At 47.1% G+C, this 22,930-nt stretch overlaps 1 protein-coding gene across 4 annotated transcripts in view; it reads left to right on the top strand.

Annotated features, from left to right (window-relative positions):
* The window catches only part of GMEB2 (glucocorticoid modulatory element binding protein 2), a 109,899-nt gene that overhangs the window by 24,791 nt on the left and 62,178 nt on the right, over positions 1-22,930 (top strand). For 2 of the 4 annotated variants that reach the window (XM_029612885.1, XM_029612884.1), the window contains exon 2: positions 17,637-17,811. In XM_029612885.1, the coding sequence (XP_029468745.1) occupies positions 17,681-17,811 (131 nt within the window). In that variant the 5' untranslated portion in view covers positions 17,637-17,680. Of the gene's footprint in view, positions 1-17,636; positions 17,812-22,930 lie in introns of those variants that run through there. The other 2 variants (XM_029612887.1, XM_029612888.1) reach the window with 2 other exon arrangements.

Raw genomic sequence — 22,930 nt, 5'->3', positions numbered from 1 at the left:
AACATCAGATACAAATGGCTTTATCCATTTGGACTTTCTTTTAACATCAGTGCCATTCTTGTGTTGTGAGGTCCCTGGAGACAGTGGAGAAGTTTCATAGACTACAAGGCATTGAAGTAAAACCGAATAAGGAACCGGAACAACCTTCATCGCAAAAGGAAGCTACATGCTGGCAAAGGGTCGGTAAAGGCGGTAAAAAGCTGAGAAGAAATTCAGGAAGCGACTCCTCTGTGTTGGGCGTCAACACCTGAGATCAACAGGAGACTATGTGGTTTTTCTATTTTATTTCTGAGAACCCTTACTTTGGGATTGGTTGGCTTTTGGGGCCATATTTGGGGTTCTATGTTATTGCATTTAACTACAGTTTTTCTCATACCGGTTTGGACTTTATTGTGTATCAAGAGAGCCCTTTTTATATAAGATTTGATTTGTTTCTGGGGCAGGGGAGGGGGTGGTGAATTTGAGTTGCATGCTGATATACCACTTTATATCAATCCTCCACTCCCTACACAATTCCATCCGGCGTTCCCCAAGGATCATCACTATCTCCCATACTATTCAATATATATCTTATTTATTTATTTATTTATTTATTTATTTATTGTTTTTGTTATACCGAGTTTCATGATAGGCATCACATCAACCCGGTTTACAAATAACAAGGAGTGTAAAGCATAACGTAACGTAAAAAACAATATTTTCAATAAGAACCTTGAACTTTAAATACAGTGAATCAGAAAAAGGGAGAGGGAAAGTTACAAAAAACAAGGAAAATAAACTTGGGATGGAAGGGGAGAAATTGAACAGCACAATATTTACATTTCAGCCTATTGATACATTAGAATAGCAAGTGAAAAAATAAGACTATGAAACGGTACATAGGTAATCAAATGAATAAATATGACAGTTGTGAATGGTAATAGTATGATAAATATTCAGCAGGAATTAGTGAGAGAGGGTTTGAGGTTGGTTGATTCGTGTTTACATTCCATTATTGCATACGAGTTAGTGCTAGTGAGAGGAGGTTTTATTCAAGGCTTGGAAATGCTTTTTTGAAAAGCCAAGTTTTTAGTCTTTTCCTAAATGTTAAAGAGCTTCGTCATATTTTATCTTCACTCAACCTACAATTCAAAATTTATGCAGACGACATTCAATTTCTTGTCCCCTATACAACTTCCTGGTCCGATACTCTATCATTAGTCTCACTCTACCTATCCACCATTAACTCTTGGCTATCTCATAATCGCTTAAAATTAAATCCATCAAAAACCGAACTAGTTCACTTAACATCCATTACAGATTCCTCTATAGGCCCACCATCTCATTTTACCTTCAATGGTTCAACCATCCCAATTAATTGTCATGCCATAAATCTAGGTGTAACTATAAATACAGACTTATCCATGAAACAACAAATTTCCTCTCTAACAAAGAAATCATTCTATAAATTACAGCTTCTGAAACGTCTTCGTCCTCTTCTTTTCTATCGTGATTTCAGAACTGTCCTTCAATCTCTTATTTTCTCTGGTTTAGACTATTGTAATGCACTTTATCTAGGTCTATCTGATTCATCAATTCACCCACTACAATTAGTTCAAAATAGTGCAGCTCGCTTATTATCCGGTACCTCCATTCGCAATCACATTACACCTATCTTACATTCTCTTCACTGGTTACCCATAAAATACAGGATAAAATACAAAGTACTCTCAATCATTCACAGCTTAATTTATAATTCTTCCTCCACCTGGCTTTGCACCTTACTTCGCATTTACAAACCCACCCGACATTTAAGATCACTTACTCAAAATCTCTTAGACATTCCATCACCACGACAGGCTAGATTAGACATTACCAGGAAAAGAGCTTTTTCAGTAGCAGGACCATCTCTCTGGAACTCTTTACCCAACCCTCTTCGTTTAATATCAAATCCTTATCATTTCAAAAAAGCTTTAAAAACATTCTTTTTTCAACATGCATTTAATACTCATCTAAGCATTTCCCCGATCAAAAATGAAGTTCTCATCTCCTCAAATTTCACCCATCAGACACATATTACCTCAACTTCCACCCAATCATTCCATCTGCTTTTTTCTTAGGATATTTCAATCCGATAATTTGCCACCCCCCCCCCCCCTTCATCCCTTTTACCTTCCCAATTCTGATTACCCATGGCATGTTACCATTATTATTATTATTTTTTTTTTAATTAATAATTTCTTTTTAGCTAGCAATTATCTAGCTACTTAGCTAAATTTATGTATTTTATGTTTATTTTAGTTATATTTTATTTTTACTTTATTTTAACTTGTAAACCGTTTTGACAATTTTATTTTAAAAAGCGGTATATAAATACTTTTAAATAAATAAATATGAATAGCTACTGTATGGCCGAGCGGAGAGGTGCCATTCCTCTTTGATGTGGTGAGGCGGAAGTCCTCACTAATGCCTGTGTTTTGGGAGGGGGGGAAGTAATTAGGAGAAAATGATAATGTGAAACGAAATTTTGTTTTGGAACATGCATGGCTGAAAGTTGGATAATAGGATTAACGGGGTACTTTTCAGTCTATATTTCCAATGGCTGAGACAACTATAGTATCCCTCAGTGTTAAGGTCTTAGCATACCTCGCAAGCGGCAGCTATTATTTAATGAAGCTAAAGCGCTTCGGGTTTCCATTTTCTTTGTAGAAGAAACACACCTACTTAGGAAAGATGAACATTTACTTCGGGATAAGAATTATCCACAGATATTTTTAGCCTCGAATTTGGAGGAAAAGAAAAAGGGAGGAGTGGGTATTCTTTTCTCTAAGGATCTAAGAGTTGAAGTTATGGCCTGTAAAAGGGACAAAAGAGGGCGATATTTAGCTTTGGTGGTTCAATTGGACACGGTACTAGTGACATTAATTAACATCTATGCCCCCAGTGTTAATCAGGGAGAATGTTTATACAACTCGAACATTCCACAAGTGATTTTATATAAGGACAGGTTTTGTTGGGTGGGGATTTTAATTTGAATATGAACCCCCATATGACAATAGATTTGCTGTAAGGGGTGGCTTAAAAATGCATAGGATACACTTAAAGGCCCTTATGGATACCTCGGGCCTGCAAGATATATGGCCTTTTAAGCATCCCACTAAGAAAGATTTTACATTCTACTCCAGGGTACACGGGACTTTCTCCCGGATTGATATGTGGTTAGGTAGTAAATTATGGGTGCAAAGCTGCGGGAGTGTAAATATAGGCTCCTTTACATGGACAGACCATGCCCCTGTATTGGGGTCTTACTGCCTAAAAATAGAGAAGCAAGGGATAAATTATTGGAGATTGAATAACGCGCTGCTTTCAGATAAAATAATAAGCGAGGCTATTCGGGAAGACATGAAAGAATATTTTTGTTTGAATGATGATGGTGCAGTCTCATCCGGTACTTGATGGGCCTGCTTTAAAGCAGTTATATGGGGGAAGTTGATATCTCGAGCAACGGTACATAAAAACCAATTACAGCAAACGTGAGTGGAGCTAATGCGGGATACAGGTCAATTGGAGCAGATGCATAAAATGTATGGAGGGTACAAAACCCTTCGTGAGCTGGATAAAAAAGGCAACAGCTCCAAGCTCTCCTTTACGGAGATATTCAGTATCAATTAGACAAAACGAAACAGCTCTGTTTTGCAGAGGGGAACAAGCCAGGTAAAGTTCTGGCTCGCCAATTGAAGCGGCAGATTTCACAGAGCCTTGTTCTAAAGATTAAAGACACAAAAGGGACATACGTATGTAATGGATAATGCTAGTATAAGGGACAGAGCTGTACGGTTTTATAAGGAGTTGCACTCTAATGATCACCCCACCTTAGATACTGATATTGATAGGTATTTGATGGGGATTTCACTGCTAGTTTTATCAGAAGAGCAGTTGCTATCATTAGATGGGTTGGTGACCCAGGGGGAGATATTTAATGCCATACCTTCTCTTAAACCTAACAAAGCCCCAGGGTTGGATGGATTCTCTGGATTTTTTTTTTTTTTTATAAGAAGAACAGTGATTTACTCATACCTTACTTGAAAAGAGTATATAATGATTTGTAATCAATCTGGCTCTACTGCCTTCAATGGATTTGGCAGGAATCACTGTGCTGTCGAAGCCCGGCAAGGTTAAATCTCTCTGTAGCTCTTACAGACCTATATCATTATTGAACCTTCACCTAAAAATACTAGCAAAAATTTTGGCTAGCATATTGAATAAAGTGCTACCATCCGTGGTCCATAAAGATCAATCTGGATTCATTCACGGTAGACAGACAGATGATAACATTCGCAAATAGTGAATTTAATGTGGATTGCCCGTAAGAGTAAGACTCCTTCGGTCTTACTGGCCGTAGATGCAGAAAAGGCTTTCAATCAGGTCCACTGGGGGTTTTTGTTTAATGTTTTACAAAAAGTAAGCTTGGGGGAGAATTTCCAAACTTGGCTGAGAGCTATGTATGCTTCCCCTAAGGCCTGTATCAAGGTCAATGGCTCATATTCTAGTATTTTTGAGCTGGGTAGGGGCACACGACAGGGATGCCCACTCTCACCTCTACTTTTTGCTCTGTTTATGGAGCCCCTGGCGTCCATGATATGAACTAATGAGGGACATTAAGGGTATTTGTGTGGGTGACTCCCAATTTAAAATTTCTTTATTTGCAGATGATATCCTGTTTTCTGTGGCCCATCCGCAGTTGTCATTACCCGTATTAGTGCAGGAACTTCAGAGATTTAGTGCCATTTTGGGCTTCAAAGTATAAATATGTTCAACTCAGAGATCCTAAATGTCTCTATCTGACGAACAGGCGCTCAGATTACAGGCGCATTTTCCCTTTAAATGGGCGTCCCACAGTATTCATTATTTGGGAATTCAGCCGAGACCTAACTGGTCATAGTTATTTAGATTAAATTATGTCCCGTTAATGGCACACACAGAAGTTTTTCATTATATCTGACGGAGATGCCCTCCTAGGGTGGCTAGAAAGGTATTATTTTGGCCTAAGCATTTGGGGGATCTGGCAGTCCCCAAGTTTTCGCAATATATTGCGGCCCAAATGAGAGCTGTATATGATTGGACATCCCGAGTTTATAAGAAACAGTGGATAAGCATCGAGCAAGCAGAATTCAAGGATGTGTTACGAATGCGCCCTATGGGCCCTGAGAAGGGACACAGAGGCGTGATCGTCTGTTCCTGGGAGAGAGTGAGCCATAGGCCCATGGGTGACTCAGGGAGGAGCCCCAAGACATGCCCCAAGGGAGGTGAGCAAGTGCAGGCATGGGCAGAGCAAGTACACAGGAGCTGGGATGAAACAGGGTCAGGCCCCTGCTGAGCTAACACGCACCAGTGAAGTCAGACAGAGGCAGAGGGCTGGGAATAAAGAGAAAAGGAACTGGAACAGGAGACTCTGGATCCTAGAAAAAGAGAAGAGTCAGAGTACATAGAGAAGACAAGGACTCTTGGAGACTTGGACGAGACGAGACTCTTGGAGACTTGGACGGCATTGTCCCTCAGGGCGCCCTACACAGCCCAACGTGGACTGGTCACGGACCAGCCTGTCCCGCTGCGCATCCTACACACCCTGGAAGGCTGGTCACGGACCACATGGAGAGTGGAACATGCACAGGACGGAGAAGAGGATCCATACAGTGCTTGGGAGAAGTCCAGCTGGAAGGAGACTCCAGTCACCCGAAGACGGACATGGAAGAGACGGATTTACTCCCACGAAGGATGGCTGGAGACGGAGATGGCTAAGAGAGAATTTGAAAAGAAGTTGGCTGTAGAGGCAAAAACTCACAGAAAAAACTTTTTTAAATATATCCGAAGCAGAAAGCCTGGGAGGGAGTCAGTTGGACCGTTAGATGATCGAGGGGTTAAAGGGGCACTTAGAGAAGATAAGGCCATCGCGGAAAGATTAAATGATTTCTTTGCTTCGGTGTTTACTGAAGAGGATGTTGGGGAGGTACTCGTAATGGAGAAGGTTTTCATGGGTAATGATTCAGTTGGACTGAATCAAATCACGGTGAACCTAGAAGATGTGGTAGGCCTGATTGACAAACTGAAGAGTAGTAAATCACCTGGACCGGATGGTATACACCCCAGAGTTCTGAAGGAACTAAAAAATGAAATTTCAGACCTATTAGTAAAAATTTGTAACTTATCATTAAAATCATCCATTGTACCTGAAGACTGGAGGATAGCAAATGTAACCCCAATATTTAAAAAGGGCTCCAAGGAAACCCCAATATTTAAAAAGGGCGATCCGGGAAACTACAGACCGGTTAGCCTGACTTCAGTGCCAGGAAAAATAGTGGAAAGTGTTCTAAACATCAAAATCACAGAACATATAGAAAGACATGGTTTAATGGAACAAAGTCAGCATGGCTTTACCCAGGGCAAGTCTTGCCTCATAAATCTGCTTCACTTTTTTGAAGGAGTTAATAAACATCTGGATAAAGGTGAACCGGTAGATATAGTATACTTGGATTTTCAGAAGGCATTTGACAAAGTTCCTCATGAGAGGCTTCTAGGAAAAGTAAAAAGTCATGGGATAGGTGGCGATGTCCTTTCGTGGATTGCAAACTGGCTAAAAGACAGGAAACAGAGAGTAGGATTAAATGGGCAATTTTCTCAGTGGAAGGGAGTGGACAGTGGAGTGCCTCAGGGATCTGTATTGGGACCCTTACTTTTCAATCTACCTTATAAATGGCCTGTGACCGACGGCCCGCAAATGCGCAGTAGAGACCAGCTCTACCGCGCATGTGCGGGCGAGCACGTCGCTCTGAGGCAGCTTCAGAAAGAAAAAAAAATGGCGGCGTCCAGTGGCAGCAGCGGGCGGCGGCGGTACCGGCAGCGGACGGCGGTAGCGGGCGGCGACGGCGGTAGCGAGCGGCGGCGGTAGCGACGGCGGTGGTAGCGGGCGGTAGCGAGGGAGGGAGAAGAGAGAGAGAGGGAGGGACGGACTGAGTGGGAGGGAGGGACGGAGAGAGAGAGTGAGAGGGAGGGACTGAGTGGGAGGGAGGGATTGAGTGAGGGGGAGGGAGTGGGACTGAGTGAGGGGGAGGGAATGGGACTGAGTGAGAGGGAGAGGGGGGACTGAGGGAGGGAGTGGGACTGGGAGAGAGAGGGAGGGAGGGGGACTGAGTGAGTGAGGGAGGGTAGGGGGAGGGAGTGACTGAGTGGGAGGGAGGATTGAGTGAGGGGAGGGAGTGGGAGGGAGGGAGTGGGACTGAGGGAGAGGACGGAGGGAGTGGGAACTGAGTGAGAGTGAGTGGGACTGAGTGAGAGGGAGGGAGAGAGGGGGGAGTGAGTGAGACTGAGTGGGAGGGAGGGACTGAGTGATAGGAGAGGGAGGGTGGGGAGGAGTGGGTGAGGGAGGGGGTGGTGAAGAGTGAGGGGAGAGAGAAAGAGGGGGAGGTGAGAGACAGAGGGATGTAGCCCGTTTTAACGGGCTTAACGGCTTGTATATTTATAAATGATCTGGAAAGAAATACGACGAGTGAGATAATCAAATTTGCAGATGACACAAAATTATTCAGAGTAGTTAAATCACAAGCAGATTGTGATAAATTGCAGGAAGACCTTGTGAGACTGGAAAATTGGGCATCCAAATGGCAGATGAAATTTAATGTGGATAAGTGCAAGGTGATGCATATAGGGAAAAATAACCCATGCTATAATTACACAATGTTGGGTTCCATATTAGGTGCTACAACCCATGAAAGAGATCTAGGTGTCATAGTGGATAACACATTGAAATCGTCGGTACAGTGTGCTGCGGCAGTCAAAAAAGCAAACAGAATGTTGGGAATTATTAGAAAGGGAATGGTGAATAAAACGGAAAATGTCATAATGCCTCTGTATCGCTCCATGGTGAGACCGCACCTTGAATATTGTGTACAATTCTGGTCGCCGCATCTCAAAAAAGATATAATTGCGATGGAGAAGGTACAGAGAAGGGCTACCAAAATGATAAGGGGAATGGAACAACTCCCCTATGAGGAAAGACTAAAGAGGTTAGGACTTTTCAGCTTGGAGAAGAGACGACTGAGGGGGGATATGATAGAGGTGTTTAAAATCATGAGAGGTCTAGAACGGGTAGATGTGAATCGGTTATTTACTCTTTCGGATAGTAGAAAGACTAGGGGGCACTCCATGAAGTTAGCATGTGGCACATTTAAAACTAATCGGAGAAAGTTCTTTTTTACTCAACGCACAATTAAACTCTGGAATTTGTTGCCAGAGGATGTGGTTAGTGCAGTTAGTATAGCTGTGTTTAAAAAAGGATTGGATAAGTTCTTGGAGGAGAAGTCCATTACCTGCTATTAAGTTCACTTAGAGAATAGCCACTGCCATTAGCAATGGTTACATGGAATAGACTTAGTTTTTGGGTACTTGCCAGGTTCTTATGGCCTGGATTGGCCACTGTTGGAAACAGGATGCTGGGCTTGATGGATCCTTGGTCTGACCCAGTGTGGCATTTTCTTATGTTCTTATGGAGTCCAGTGGACGGCAAGGCTGCCTGCGGATTCTTCAGGATCGAGATAAGGAACGAAGGAGGATGGTACACAAGAGAATGGTACCTCCGAACGCAAGGGCATCTGGACGAGTGGACATCTGGACAGGCTGACAAGTGGGCATCTGGACACAGACGAGGAACTCAAGGGCTTCAGGAAGAGAAGCCGAGGACTGGAACATACCACGAAGGGGATCCCACGAGGGACGAGACCTGGAACATCGGGCGGAGACATAAGGAACACGCAGAACATGGAACAGGAAGTCATCTGGCCAGGAGCAGCAAGATGGAACACGATGGAATTCCATGGAGCTGGAGAAGTCAGAGAGTGTCCATGGAGCAGATGTAACTTAATTCGAAGGCCTAAGGAACTGAAGCAGGGCCTTTATATAAGGCAAGTCCAGGAAGAGCCCTGAGGATATCATCCGGTGGGGCTAAAGAGTATTTTCTGCTTAGGCCCTTTGAAAGGTGAGGAGAGGCGCACACCCGCACCTACAAGGACCCTGGAGGCTAGAGGGTGGAGCTGAGGCCTGTGCCGGCATTCTGCTGCATGGAGGAGGAGAGAGCAGGCCGGAGGTGGCTCCTGCCATGAAGAGGAATCCCGATGGCGGCGCTTGGGCTGCGTAGAAGGAGGGAATCCCCGCTGAATGTGGAGTCGGTGGCGCGGCTCCCAGCCGTGAAGGATAATGTTGGCGGCCCTCATCAGCCCGAGGGCGGCGGCAGCATCCTGGAGCGGCAAGGCCGTGAAGTCAGGGGAGCATCGGCAGCAGCTCCAAGGCCGCAAGGAAGGTGGCAGTGGTGGCTGGAAAAGGTGAGGGCCTGTCCGCGGGATGGGGTTCGTGGACTGGATCGTAACAGGATGAGTCCCTTTATGTTAGACTATGGGGTCTACTTCCGCAAGGAGGTTATCATCGAGTTCTAAATCCTTTTACTGGTTTAACGTTAAAATTATGGAAAAGATGGAGATCTGCCCTGACGAGACATGAATCTTTGTCCCCACTGTTACCGCTGGGCCTATATAAAGGGGGGCACATGATGATCAAATTGGAAAATATATTTAGCAGATCGTCCCAAAGAGATATCTGGTGTTGTGGGCAGCTAATTGATAATTTTAAGATACTTGCTTTCTCCTATATACAATTACAGTATAACCTACCTGATTCTGAATATTTTTATTCAGTTGCAACACTGCCTTATTGATGGGTCTTTACGTCATCAGGTGTCTAGAGAGCTGACTGAGTTTGAAGAGATGTGTCTTACACACACTGTGATTAAAGATCTTATCTCTAAGGTCTATGACTGGTTGGGGTCGGGCTTCCAGTACCGTATCAGAAGGAAGTGGGAGCTGAACTGGGGGCATATGTGGACCGAGCATCAATGGATCCGTTGTTATATGAATATTGCCAAAAGTTCTATTTCAGCTAACATTATTGAAACCAATTATAAGCTTGTATGTAGAAGGTATCCCTCACCAGCTAAACCACATAAGATTTATCCAACTCGAAATAATAACTGCTGGAGACAATGTAATATGGAAGATGGTTTAATGGAACAAAGTCAGCATGGCTTTACCCAGGGCAAGTCTTGCCTCACAAATCTGCTTCACTTTTTTGAAGGAGTTAATAAACATGTGGATAAAGGTGAACCGGTAGATATAGTATACTTGGATTTTCAGAAGGCGTTTGACAAAGTTCCTCATGAGAGGCTTCTAGGAAAAGTAAAAGTCATGGGATAGGTGGCGATGTCCTTTCGTGGATTGCAAAATGGCTAAAAGACAGGAAACAGAGAGTAGGATTGAATGGGCAATTTTCTCAGTGGAAGGGAGTGGACAGTGGAGTGCCTCAGGGATCTGTATTGTGACCCTTACTGTTCAATATATTTATAAATGATCTGGAAAGAAATACGGCGAGTGAGATAATCAAATTTGCAGATGACACAAAATTGTTCAGAGTAGTTAAATCACAAGCAGATTGTGATAAATTGCAGGAAGACCTTGTGAGACTGGAAAATTGGGCATCCAAATGGCAGATGAAATTTAATGTGGATAAGTGCAAGGTGATGCATATAGGGAAAAATAACCCATGCTATAATTACACAATGTTGGGTTCCATATTAGGTGCTACAACCCAAGAAAGAGATCTAGGTGTCATAGTGGATAACACATTGAAATCGTCGGTGCAGTGTGCTGCGGCAGTCAAAAAAGCAAACAGAATGTTGGGAAATATTAGAAAAGGAATGATGAATAAAACGGAAAATGTCATAATGCCTCTGTATCGCTCTATGGTGAGACCGCACCTTGAATACTGTGTACAATTTTGGTCGCCGCATCTCAAAAAAGATATAATTGCGATGGAGAAGGTACAGAGAAGGGCTACCAAAATGATAAGGGAAATGGAACAGCTCCCCTATGAGGAAAGACTAAAGAGGTTAGGACTTTTCAGCTTGGAGAAGAGACGACTGAGGGGGGGATATGATAGAGGTGTTTAAAATCATGAGAGGTCTAGAACGGGTAGATGTGAATCGGTTATTTACTCTTTCGGATAGTAGAAAGACTAGGGGGCACTCCATGAAGTTAGCATGGGGCACATTTAAAACTAATCGGAGAAAGTTCTTTTTTACTCAACGCACAATTAAACTCTGGAATTTGTTGCCAGAGGATGTGGTTAGTGCAGTTAGTATAGCTGTGTTTAAAAAAGGATTGGATAAGTTCTTGGAGGAGAAGTCCAATACTTGCTATTAAGTTCACTTAGAGAATAGCCACTGCCATTAGCAATGGTAACATGGAATAGACTTAGGTTTTGGGTACTTGCCAGGTTCTTATGGCCTGGATTGGCCACTGTTGGAAACAGGATGCTGGGCTTGATGGACCCTTGGTCTGACCCAGTATGGCATGTTCTTATGAATGAGAAATTGGGAGCCTGTACTGTAACAATTCCTGGTTTTACAACCTTTCCATTTACATAGAAAGCAAATACCATGAAACTTCACTGACTGAGCTTTAAAAGCTGGTGAGGGCTCCTGATACTGGGGCCGATGCAATTTTGTGTGCTGAAAGCGGGTGCTGACTTTTCAGCGCCCGCTTTTTTAACGCACGCATGGCGCCCGCAAGGGGGGTGCCATGCAATATGGAAGTTAGGGGGTCGCGCTAGGAAGGAGGCGCTAGGGTCGCTTGCGCGACCTTAGCACCTCCTTCCTAACGCGACCCGCCACGGCTGTCGGTTATGAAGACCGACATTATGAAGACATGCATTTGCATGTGATAAGCGTTATCTCATTCACTCTGCGTCGGACGTGTGTTAAATAGGCACTAATCCCCCTATTGCATTAGGGGTGGATTAGCGCCTATTTATCCCGCGTCTGACTGCGGGTTAAACAGTGCGCTCATGTAAGCACACTGTATTGCATCAGCCCCTAAGTGCAGGGCCTCAGTTTACAGTGGCGACATCCTCCCTCCCCCTGTCTATGGGAGTACCGGTATCTACCTTCCTGTCTCTCGTATCCTCAGCATCAGAGGAGAATATAGGTGTACAGTGGCCCCATAGGATTGCCAGCTTGTTATCTTTATCAAACAACTGTTCAGTTAAACGGGAAACTTCAGAATGGAAAGCCAGACCTTTGGCACAGAACCGGGAACTTTCAGTCTTTAAAGCCTTATTCTGAGTACGAAACTGGTTATTCCCTGTATGTACCAGGATCAGTCCAGACAGTGGGTTATGTCCCCCTTCCAGCAGATGGAGTCAGAGAGAACTTTGAAGGATGCTTCATTATAAGGTAGTGCACCCTCTACTAATCCTCAGTATTCCCTGTACGTACCCGGATCAGTCCAGACAGTGGGTTATCTCCCCCTTCCAGCAGATGGAGTCAGAGCAAAAACTGTAAGGATGGCCCCTAATAGGTTGGAGCACCCTCCGCTCGGACTCCAGCAGATGAAAGGTGGCACCTGCGGTTCCCCAGTATATTTGGATAGGCTTTGTGTCTTTTTTCTTCACTTTCTTCATTGGTTTTCTACTTCCTGTGTGGATCAACTTAAAAAAAATAAAAACTTATTGATCTTTCTTTAATCTACTTTCATCTCTAAGCTTTCAGACAGAACATGTCAGGGACAGTTTTCAGATGTTTCCTCTCTGTGCATTTGGGGTAAGTTTCTATACTTTTTTTCTTTCAGCATTGTTAAGTTAGCTGTCCCTGGGTGCACGTTGGAGGCTCCAACCTCTTCCCCCCCCCCCCAGCCTCCGGGAGAGGATCCCCAGGATCATAAGCTTGAGGTTCTTCTCAAAAGAATCTTTGAGGTGTTGGCCCTTGCGGTTAGGGCTACCATTTGTAGTAGTTTGATGCAACATGCGAGTCTCCAGTGGGTGCAACAGCTCCTGAATGCCAGGGAATTTTCCCTGGAAGAGGCGGAGCAGGCTAATCGTTTGTAGGTGGCAGTGGCGTATGGAGCTGATGCTTTGTATAATCTCCTACGTACGTCTTCACGCACTATGGCTTCTGCGGTGTCGGCCCATAGACTTTTGTGGTTACGTAATTGGTCGGCGGATGTTTCATCCAAGTCGCAGTTGTGAGCTTTTCCTTTTAGGGGAAAATTCCTTTTTGTGGATGATTTGGAGCAGCTTATTAAATCCTTGGGGGATAAGAAGGTGTACAAGCTCCCTCAGGATAGGCCTCAGGCCTCCAGAGGTTTCGGTCCTTCCCGTTCTCGTTTTAGAGGCCAGCGCCATTTTCGCCAGTCTAAGCCAGCTGCTTTTGGCCAGAGGCAGCCATCCGGGAGGTCTCAGTCTTGGTCCCATTCCTTTCGCGGCCATAGGCCTCCCCGAGATGGCGGCGTTCCAGGTGCAGCAGGAACTAAATCATCCCAATGAAATAGGGCCGACCCACACCTTTGTTCTGATGGTCGGGGGACGGCTGTCCCTGTTTTACGAGGAGTGGGTCAAAATCACATAGGGCAACTGGGTTCTAAGCATCATAGAACATGGTTAGATTTTGCTCATCCATTGCGCAATTTGTTTCTGGTGTGTCTCCCTGCGGGTCCTTAGGGAAACGACACCAGGTGGATCAAACACTTTCTCGGTTTATAGACCTAGGAGCGGTGATTCCGGTTCCTTTGGGTAAGCAAAGAACCAGCAGATATTCAATTTATTTTGTGGTTCCCAAGAAGGAAATGTCCTTACGTCCGATTTTGGACCTGAAGAAGGTCAACAGAGTTCTTCGAGTGCCCCACTTTCACATGGAAACTCTATGGTCCGTAATCACCTCCGTCAGAGGAGGAGAGGTTTTAGCTTCCCTCGATCTGATGGAGGCGTACCTACACATAGCAATTCGGAAGGACCATCAGCGGTATCTATGGTTTCATGATCCTCGGCAAACTTTACCAGTTTCAGGCCCTTCCCTTCGGGCTGGCTACCGCTCCTGCACCTTTACCAAGGTGATGGTGGTGGTGGCAGCGGCTCTCCGACGGGAGGGGATCCTGGTCCATCCTTACTTGGACAATTGGCTCATTCGAGCGAAATCAGAGGAACTATGCAAGGCGGCGGTGGCTAAAGTGGTGCAGACCCTTCACTCTCTGGGCTGGATCATCAGTCCAACCAAGAACCAGTTGTGTCCTACCCAGGTCCTGGATTTTTTGGGGGCGTGGTTCGATACTCGGATCGGGAAGGTCTTCCTTATGCAAGAACAGATAGACAAGCTGATGTCTCGTATCCTGTTCAAAACTCTTTCCCTGATTCACAAAAGTATCGCCAATGAAAACTACAACTGGCTCTGCCCCCCACTCCTCCCTCGCACATCCACCAGATCCACACGTCCCGCCCTACAAGGAACACTCCGCTCCCCCTCCATCAAACCCTACAAGCTAAAATATACTATGAATAGAGCTTTCTCCCTCGCCGCCCCCACTCTCTGGAACTCTCTCCCTCCAGATCTCCGCATGGAAACATCCACCCCAAAATTAAAAAAAAAAACCTAAAAACTCTGCTCTTCCAGCAAGCCTACCCTCCTGCTACCCCATCCATATAATGTATAAATCTTTTTTCCACAAGACTATTTGACTTCTTTTGTAAATATCCTGTACATATAGTTCATAACTATTATAAAACCTGTTTTTTCTGTATGAAATACCTTTCTCTAATTTTATAGATACTGCTCTAGGAATTGTCCTGCCTACCTTTTTGCTTCCTGTAAATCCATTTTGTTTCATGTAAATCCTCCAGTTATACCTTTTTAATTCAAATTTTATATTTAACGTTCCATGTAAAGGCTCCTGCCTACCTGTTTTTGAGTTTCACTGTACACCGATACGATGTGCAAACGGTTGTCGGTATATAAAATATGTTAAATAAATAAATAAAAATAAAGTTCATCATCTCTTGGCTCTGCCGCTTCCCAAGGTATGGGATTACTTGCAGGTGCTTGGTTTTATGCCGTCTATACTGGAATTGGTTCCTTGGGCTTTCGCTCATATGAGACCATTGCAGAGGGCCTTGCTCTCACGTTGGGATCCCAAATCAGAGGAGTTCCAGATTCCCTTACCGCTCCAGGAGCCCACCAGGTCCAGCCTTGCTTGGTGGTTGATACCCAAACACCTGTCTCGGGGAGTAGAGCTGGAAGTCCTTCAGTGGGTCATTGTCATGACAGACGCCAGTCTTTCCGGTTGGGGGGCAGTTTTCCAATCTCAAGCAGTGCAAGGCCAATGGACACGGCGCAATGGTCATCAATCGTCTGAAACACGAGCAGTACGATTGGCCTTGCAGAAGTTCCTTCCTCTCATCCGTCATCAGTCGGTGAGAGTATTATCCGACAACGCGACGACGGTGGCCTACATCAACCGGCAAGGAGGAACGAAAAGATGTCCTGTGGCATTGGAGGCGGACGAGCTCATGGTCTGGGCTGAAAGAAATCTGACCAGGCAAGTGGCTTCTCACATTGCTGGGGTAGACAATGTTCAGGCAGATTTTCTGAGCCGTCAGCATCTGGATGCCTGAGAGTGGGAGCTGTCCGACGAGGCATTCAAGTTGTTGACTCATCAGTGGGGGATTCCCCACTTGGATTTAATGGCGATTTGGATGAATGCCAAGGCGCCTCACTTCTTCAGTCGCAGAAGAGAGCACGGGGCGGAAGGAGTAGATGCTCTGGTCCTTCCGTGGCCCCATGACATTCTGCTCTGTTTTTCCTCCTTGGCCCCTAGTGGGCAAGGTTTTAAGAAGAATAGAGGCCCACTTTGCGGTGGACGGCCTATTCCGTCTGGATCATCTTCCAAATCTCCTGAGGCAAGGTCCAGTATTTTTCGACCAGGTGGATCACTTTTGTCTAGCGGCTTGGCTTATGAGCAGCGGCAATTGAGGAAGAAGGGTTATCCAGGTATGGTAATTTCCACTCTTTTGCAGGCTCGCAAAACATTAACCTCTCTTGCGTATGTCCAGGTCTGGAAAGTTTTTGACTCTTGGTGCAGTAGATCGAAAGTTTCCCCTAGGTACGCCTTGATAGTCCACATCCTAGCCTTCTTACAAGAAGGTTTGGCTAAGGGGTTGGCTTTCAGTTCTCTAAGGGTGCAAGTGGCGGCTTTAGGCTGTTTACGAGGAAAGGTGGAAGGAGTGTACATAGCGGCTCATCCTGATGTGGTGCGTTTTCTTAGAGGAGCTAAGCACTTGGATCCTCCCTTTCGGGCTGTTTGTCCATCTTGGAGTTTGAATTTGGTCATTCAGACGTTGTGTGAACCTCCCTTTTGAACTGCTCAAGCGCGTTACCTTAAAGGACCTTACACTCAAAACGGTGTTTTTGGTAGCTATGTGCTCGGCTTGGAGAGTTTCTGAGATTCAGGCACTATCTTGTCTTGAACCTTTTCTTAGGTTCTCGGATTCTGGTGTTTCTCTGCGAACGGTGCCATCCTTTCTTCCAAAGATTATATCGGCTTTTCACGTGAACCAGTTGGTTGAGTTGCCTGCTTTTCCGGATTTGGATCAAGATTCTCCGCATGCATGCGAATTGAGGAGGTTGGATGTTAGGCGGATACTTCTGCATTACTTGGAGGTCACTAACGAATTTTTTTTGTCTGATCATCTTTTTGTTTTGTGGAGCGGTCCTAAGAAAGGGCATAAGGCTTCCAAGGCCACCATTGCCCGATGGTTGAAGGAGGCTATTGCTTTGACGTATATGTCATGGACGGACGGTTCCATAGGGTCTTAAGGCTCATTTGCCTTCGGTCTCAGCTGCGTCCTGGGCAGAAAGTCAGTTTGTTTCTGCCTAGGAGATCTGTAGAGCGGCGACTTAAAAGTCTTTGCATACTTTTGCTCGGCATTACCATTTAGATGTTCAGACTCCTGACTCCGAGAGTTTCGGAAGCGGTGTGCTTCGAGCGGGGCTTTCTAGGTCCCACCCTGTGTAAGGCAGCTTGGGTACATCCCAGCAGTCTGGGCTGATCCAGATACGTAGAGGGAAAGGAAAATTGGTTCTTGCCTGCTAATTTTCGTTCCTGTGGTACAACGGATCAGCCCAGACGTCCGCCCAGAGTAGTTATTTAAATTTTTTTTTTTTTCAAATTCGCTCAAAATTTTCCATTTTACTGACAGACTATATCAGAACGAAGACTTCACAGTGCTCTTAATCTGTACATAGTTATTGGTCATAGATTTGATTTAGCCAATAAATTTGGATTATGGTTACCTGTTAGAATTTAATTTCTGCTTTGATACTGTTTATACTGAAGGGGGCTGCAGGTGGTGCACCATACTTACAGGGGGTGCCCTTCAAGTTTTTCTCTGTCTCCATCTGCTGGAAGGGAGGCATAACCCAGCAGTATGGGATGATCCGTGGTAGTACAGGAATGAAAATTAGCAGGTAAGAACCAATTTTCCTTTACTCTCTGACCTGTCAAAATTACAACTCAGTCGAAAGCATTTCATGAACTAGCTAAGTCATGATCACTGTTTTCATTGAAATTGACCTTCCTGACCACATTGGAAAGGTGGGAAGTATGAATTAACAGAAACCAAGCAAGGAGAATGTGCACTCTATGCAGCTCTCAGCTATCCAGGGGAATGACTTTTGTAAGGCTCTGAAGGAGTGTTTCCTTCTTTAACCTCTCATCTCTTTCCGGATCCCACAGGAAACCAGTTCCCCAGATCCAGAGCTGTGTACTGCTGGCTTACTATGGCAACTCCTGATGTCAGTGTCCATGTGGAGGAAGTGGTTGTGGTTACCACACCGGACAATGCTATTGACAGCAGTGGCGTGGAGGAAGTCAAAACTGTGTTAGTGACTACTAACTTGGCCCAGCACAGGTAGGGTGTTCGCAACTCCTCCAGTGTGTTCAAAGCAGCCCAGTTTCAGCAGCAAGGCCGAGATTCTGTTTTCTGCCCTAACCTAATCTGAGAACTTGACAAGTTTTCTCTTTATCTCTTTGCCAGTTACACTCAATGCTCAATTTTCACTAAAATCAAAATATGCTTTAGAGTTTAGGTGGTGCTTTTCATTCAAGCAGATGGAGAGAGTAATACATTCTTTTTAATTAAATTAAATGAAACCCTAACCCAAATTACTATTCTTCCATACATGAGAATGAAAGTATTTATTTATTTATTGATTGGCTTTTATATACCGGAGTTCATGTACTAGTACATACCACTTCGGTTTACACAGAACCAATATTGGAAAATTACATCAAACAAGTGGGTATAAAATAACAAGGCTAACTTTGTAGGAACTTAGAACTTGAGGTAAAGGAGAGAACAGGACCAAGTGGTAACAGATCAATGTAAATATCTAAATAATAAATACAAATTCTTACAATGAATACAAATGCTTACAGATTACAGTCTTCAAAATCTAAGTTTACATCTTCAGAATAAGGTTTAAATCTACAAGAACTAACGGTTCCATCTTCAAGGTTTGTAGACTTCAGAGCTGAGGTTACATCTGACTTAAAAGGTATTGGGTAATGTAAAGTACAGGGTAATGCAGATGAGAATGAATTTACTCAATCCTACATTTAAGAAGTAATATCTCAAAGCGATAGTAACTCAATGATATACCTGGACTTGACCAACATTACTCAAATAATGATTTTATTTATGAAATTGTAACCGAACTTTATCGGCACCTGTTAGAATGTACGATGTCCTACATTTACATACCTTAGTCCATGTGCCTATTTGTAAACCGTTGCGATGGTATATAACTTAGCGACGGTATAGAAAAGTTTTTAAATAAACATGAGAGAGGCACCCTTCATTACTGAGATGAGCAACGGTGCTTGCATACCACAGCCCATGTCACTAAGGGGCCGATGCAATATTTGTGTGCAGAAAACGGGCACTCAGGACTGAGCATCCATTTTCCTAACGTGCGCCCAGTCACTTCTCCTGGGCAAGCGATGCAATATTTAAATTAGGGGTCATGCAAAAAAGGAGGCACTAGGGAAAATTTGTGCGACCCCAGTGCCTCGGCATCGGGTGCACAGTAGAGGTGGCTGTCAAGCAGGTGGGGAAAACGGACGCTCAATCTACGAGCGTCCGTTTTCTCCCGCTACTAGCATATACACGCACAGGACATATGGCCTGGACCCTGTATCTTGTGTATGTCTATGGGGTGTCCAGAACTTTTTTTTTTAATTTACTTTATTTGGTTCCTCCTGCTTAATATTGCTTCGATACTATTAGGAGGAATCGCAGAAAGCAGGATTTTTCTATTTTTTCAGTGCGCCCTTGAGTATGACATAACTTTACGCCAGCCCCAGGCACGTTGGCCGTGCAGGAAAGTTTTTGCATCACGGGGATTAGCTAATAGCCTCATCCACATGGAGTTTACATATGAAGGGCACTATTAGCGTCGCGATGATCCTCGTATTGTGACAGGGGTTACGGATGTGTGCCAATCGCCTGTTAAACCGTGCGCTGGCCACTGCGCACAGTATTGCATCAGCCCCGAAGTTAGTTTTGGGTGTTAATGACACATTCTTGCATTGAGACCCAGGTCGATTCGTTCTGGGAAGCAGAGTACGGGCCCTGGACTTGTAATTCATTTTTTCTTAAGTCAGAGGAATTGCCCTCGTGCCACCTTCTTTCTTTAGGGAAAGCCAAATCTCTCTTCTTTCTCTCTGGCAGCTCTTTTTCTCCTTGCTCCTGTGCTAGGCCTGTTTCCACCTCCTTGCCCCAACTCCTGCACCGTGCCCCTTCTCCCCTTCTCACCTCCCCTCCTCCCTGCACCCTGCCCCTTCTCACCTCCCCTCCTTCCTGCACCCTGCCCCTTCTCACCTCCCCTCCTTCCTGCACCCTGCCCCTTCTCACCTCCCCTCCTCCCTGCACCCTGCCCCTTCTCACCTCCCCTCCTCCCTGCACCCTGCCCCTTCTCGCCTCCCCTCCTCCCCGCACCCTGCCCCTTCTCGCCTCCCCTCCTCCCCGCACCCTGCCCCTTCTCGCCTCTCCTCCTCCCTGCACCCTGCCCCTTCTCGCCTCCCCTCCTCCCTGCACCCTGCCCCTTCTCGCCTCCCCTCCTCCCTGCACCGAGAACCTTCTCGCCTCCCCTCCTCCCTGCACCGAGAACCTTCTCGCCTCCCCTCCTCCCTGCACCCTGCCCCTTCTCGCCTCCCCTCCTCCCCGCACCCCTGCCCCTTCTCGCCTTCCCCTTCTCCCGCACCCTGGCCCCTTCTCGCCTCCCCTCCTCCCCGCACCCTGCCCCTTCTTGCCGCCTCCCCTCCTCCCCGCACCCTGCCCCTTCTCGCCTCCCCTCCTCCCCTCCTCCCCGCACCCTGCTCCTTCTCGCCTCCCCTCCTCCCCGCACCCTGCCCCTTCTCGCCTCCCCTTCTCCCCGCACCCTGCCCCTTCTCGCCTCCCCTCCTCCCCGCACCCTGCCCTTCTCGCCTCCCCTCCTCCCTGCACCGAGAACCTTCTCGCCTCCCCTCCTCCCTGCACCGAGAACCTTCTCGCCTCCCTCCTCCCTGCACCCTGCCCCTTCTCGCCTCCCCTCCTCCCCGCCACCCTGCCCCTTCTCGCCTCCCCTCCTCCCCGCACCCTGCCCCTTCTCGCCTCCCCTCCTCCCCGCACCCTGCCCCTTCTCGCCTCCCCTCCTCCCCGCACCGAGAACCTTCTCGCCTCCCCTCCTCCCTGCACCGAGACCCTTCTCGCCTCCCCTCCTCCCTGCACCCTGCCCCTTCTCTCGCCTCCCCTCCTCCCCACCTGCCCCTTCTCGCCTCCCCCCTCCTCCCTGCACCCTCCCTTCCTGCCTCCCCTCCTCCCTGCACCCTGCCCCTTCTCGCCTCCCCTCCTCCCCGCACCCTGCCCCTTCCTGCCTCCCCTCCTCCCCGCACCCTGCCCCTTCTCGCCTCTCCTCCTCCCCGCACCCTGCCCCTTCTCGCCTCTCCTCCTCCCCGCACCCTGCCCCTTCTCGCCTCCCCTCCTCCCCGCACCCTGCCCCTTCTCGCCTCCCCTCCTCCCCGCACCCTGCCCCTTCTCGCCTCCCCTTCTCCCCGCACCCTGCCCCTTCTCGCCTCCCCTCCTCCCCGCACCCTGCCCCTTCTCGCCTCCCCTCCTCCCTGCACCCTGCCCTTCTCGCCTCCCCTCCTCCCTGCACCCTGCCCCTTCCCGCCTCCCCTCCTCCCTGCACCCTGCCCCTTCTCGCCTCCCCTCCTCCCCTGCACCCTGCCCCTTCTCGCCTCCCCTCCTCCCTGCACCCTGCCCCTTCTCGCCTCCCCTCCTCCCTGCACCGTGAACCTTCTCGCCTCCCCTCCTCCCTCCTCCCTGCACCGTGCCCCTCCTCGCCTCCTTCTGCCCTCTCCTGCTGCGTGCCCATTCTTACCTCATTCCTCCTCCCACTCCTGCAGCATTGCCCGTTCTCATCTCCTTCCTTCCCATCCCCTCCTATCCTGTGGCATTGCCCATTCTCATTTCCTTCCTTCCTGTTTGTACCCTGGATCAGTCCAGACAAATGGGTTTATGTATCCCTCCCAGCAGATGGAGGCAGAGAACAAAACTTTGAGGCACTGCTACATAACCGAGAGCGCCACCTGCAGTCCCTCAGTATTTCTCTGTCTCCAGCAGATGGCAGAGGTGCAAACCTGCAGTCTGGAGTTTCAAAAAAAATAAAAGAAGAGAGAACATTTTTAGGAGATTTCGACTCCCCGAGGTGTTAGGTTCCTTCGTGGGCCATCCCTTGGGTTGAGCAGGGCAAGCGGAGGGTTGGCGATCCCTGTTCTGACTCAGCCCTTGTCAGGGGGAGTGAAAACCAGGGGTCCTGGTTTCCTCACCCCCTCTGAGTCTCTGGCACCCTCAGCACTCAGCCTCCTTCGGAAGAAAGGATGTATTTGAATTTTCTTCCCTTCCCTGACCCTGTTTGTCAATGTCTGTGTGTTTTAAGTTTTTTGGAAAAAAAAAAATAGAGCTATTTGCTGGAAGAAGAGGAGCAGGGCTGAGGCAGTTGAGCGGCTGGATTTCTCTGCCAGGAGGCAGGTAAGGGTGCGGGAGGCTGAAGTCGTTCCTTGGTGGGGCCCAGTGCTGTTTTCAGCACTGGGCAGCACCAATTTCTCCTTGCATTGGCAGCAACATGCCACCTCCCACGCAGCGCGGCGAAGTTTGTTGTGGCTGCAGTTCCAAATGAGCTCTCCTCGATTCGACCGTGTTTTGCAGGGAATGCGTCTCCAGGGGGGCTAGGACCTCCGGGGATGGCAGGAGCACAAGGTCAGCTGGGGTGGGGGTTGGGGGTCAGAGGAGCCGGCGGCCATTTTGTCAGCACGTGCTGGGAGTTGGGCTGCTGTGGCAGAGCCTCGGAACTCCCCTCCCTCACTGTTTCCCGTGAATCAAGACCCAGCAGCAGGGGGAAGGGAAGAAGTGCTGGGAGACCCGGACCCTTCTTCTTCGGATCTGGAATTTTTTTGCGTGGAGTTTGTCCTTCTGCTCCATAAGGCCTATTTGGCCAAAAAGGGAACAGGGTCCAATAGGTCTTTGCCCAGGAAGGGATCGGGGGGGCATGCAGAATCCGGAGGGATCCTGCGAGCCTTGGGTCTCAATTGGGCCGTGGTAGAAGACGACTCTTCAGAGGAGACAAATGATCTGGATCAGATGCAGGGAGGACCGGTGGATCTGGACATGGACCCTGTTGGCACCTTGGTGGATCCAGTGTAGGATCCGATGAGGTTCCAATCTCGGACGGTGTCGACCCTTGTGTGGTTCGGCTGTTCTGTAGGGATGAGCTGGGCCTGCTAAATCCCCAGGTGTTAGAGGAGCTGGGGATTAAGGTTACTAAAAACGATTCGGATAATGGAGTAAACCCGGTTCTAGAGGGATCACAGGGACCCCCTAAGGCTTTTCTGTTGCCAAAGAAGGTGAAGAAGCTGGTGGATCTGGAGTGGGAATCTCCCAAAGCGGGCTTGATGTTGGAGTCATAGAAGATTCCTAAGGTGGATGCAGC

This window comes from Rhinatrema bivittatum, chromosome 8 (genome assembly GCF_901001135.1).
Source record: "Rhinatrema bivittatum chromosome 8, aRhiBiv1.1, whole genome shotgun sequence".
In the NCBI taxonomy this organism is placed as follows: Eukaryota; Metazoa; Chordata; class Amphibia; order Gymnophiona; family Rhinatrematidae; genus Rhinatrema; species Rhinatrema bivittatum.
This window is presented reverse-complemented; position numbering and strand designations above follow the sequence as displayed.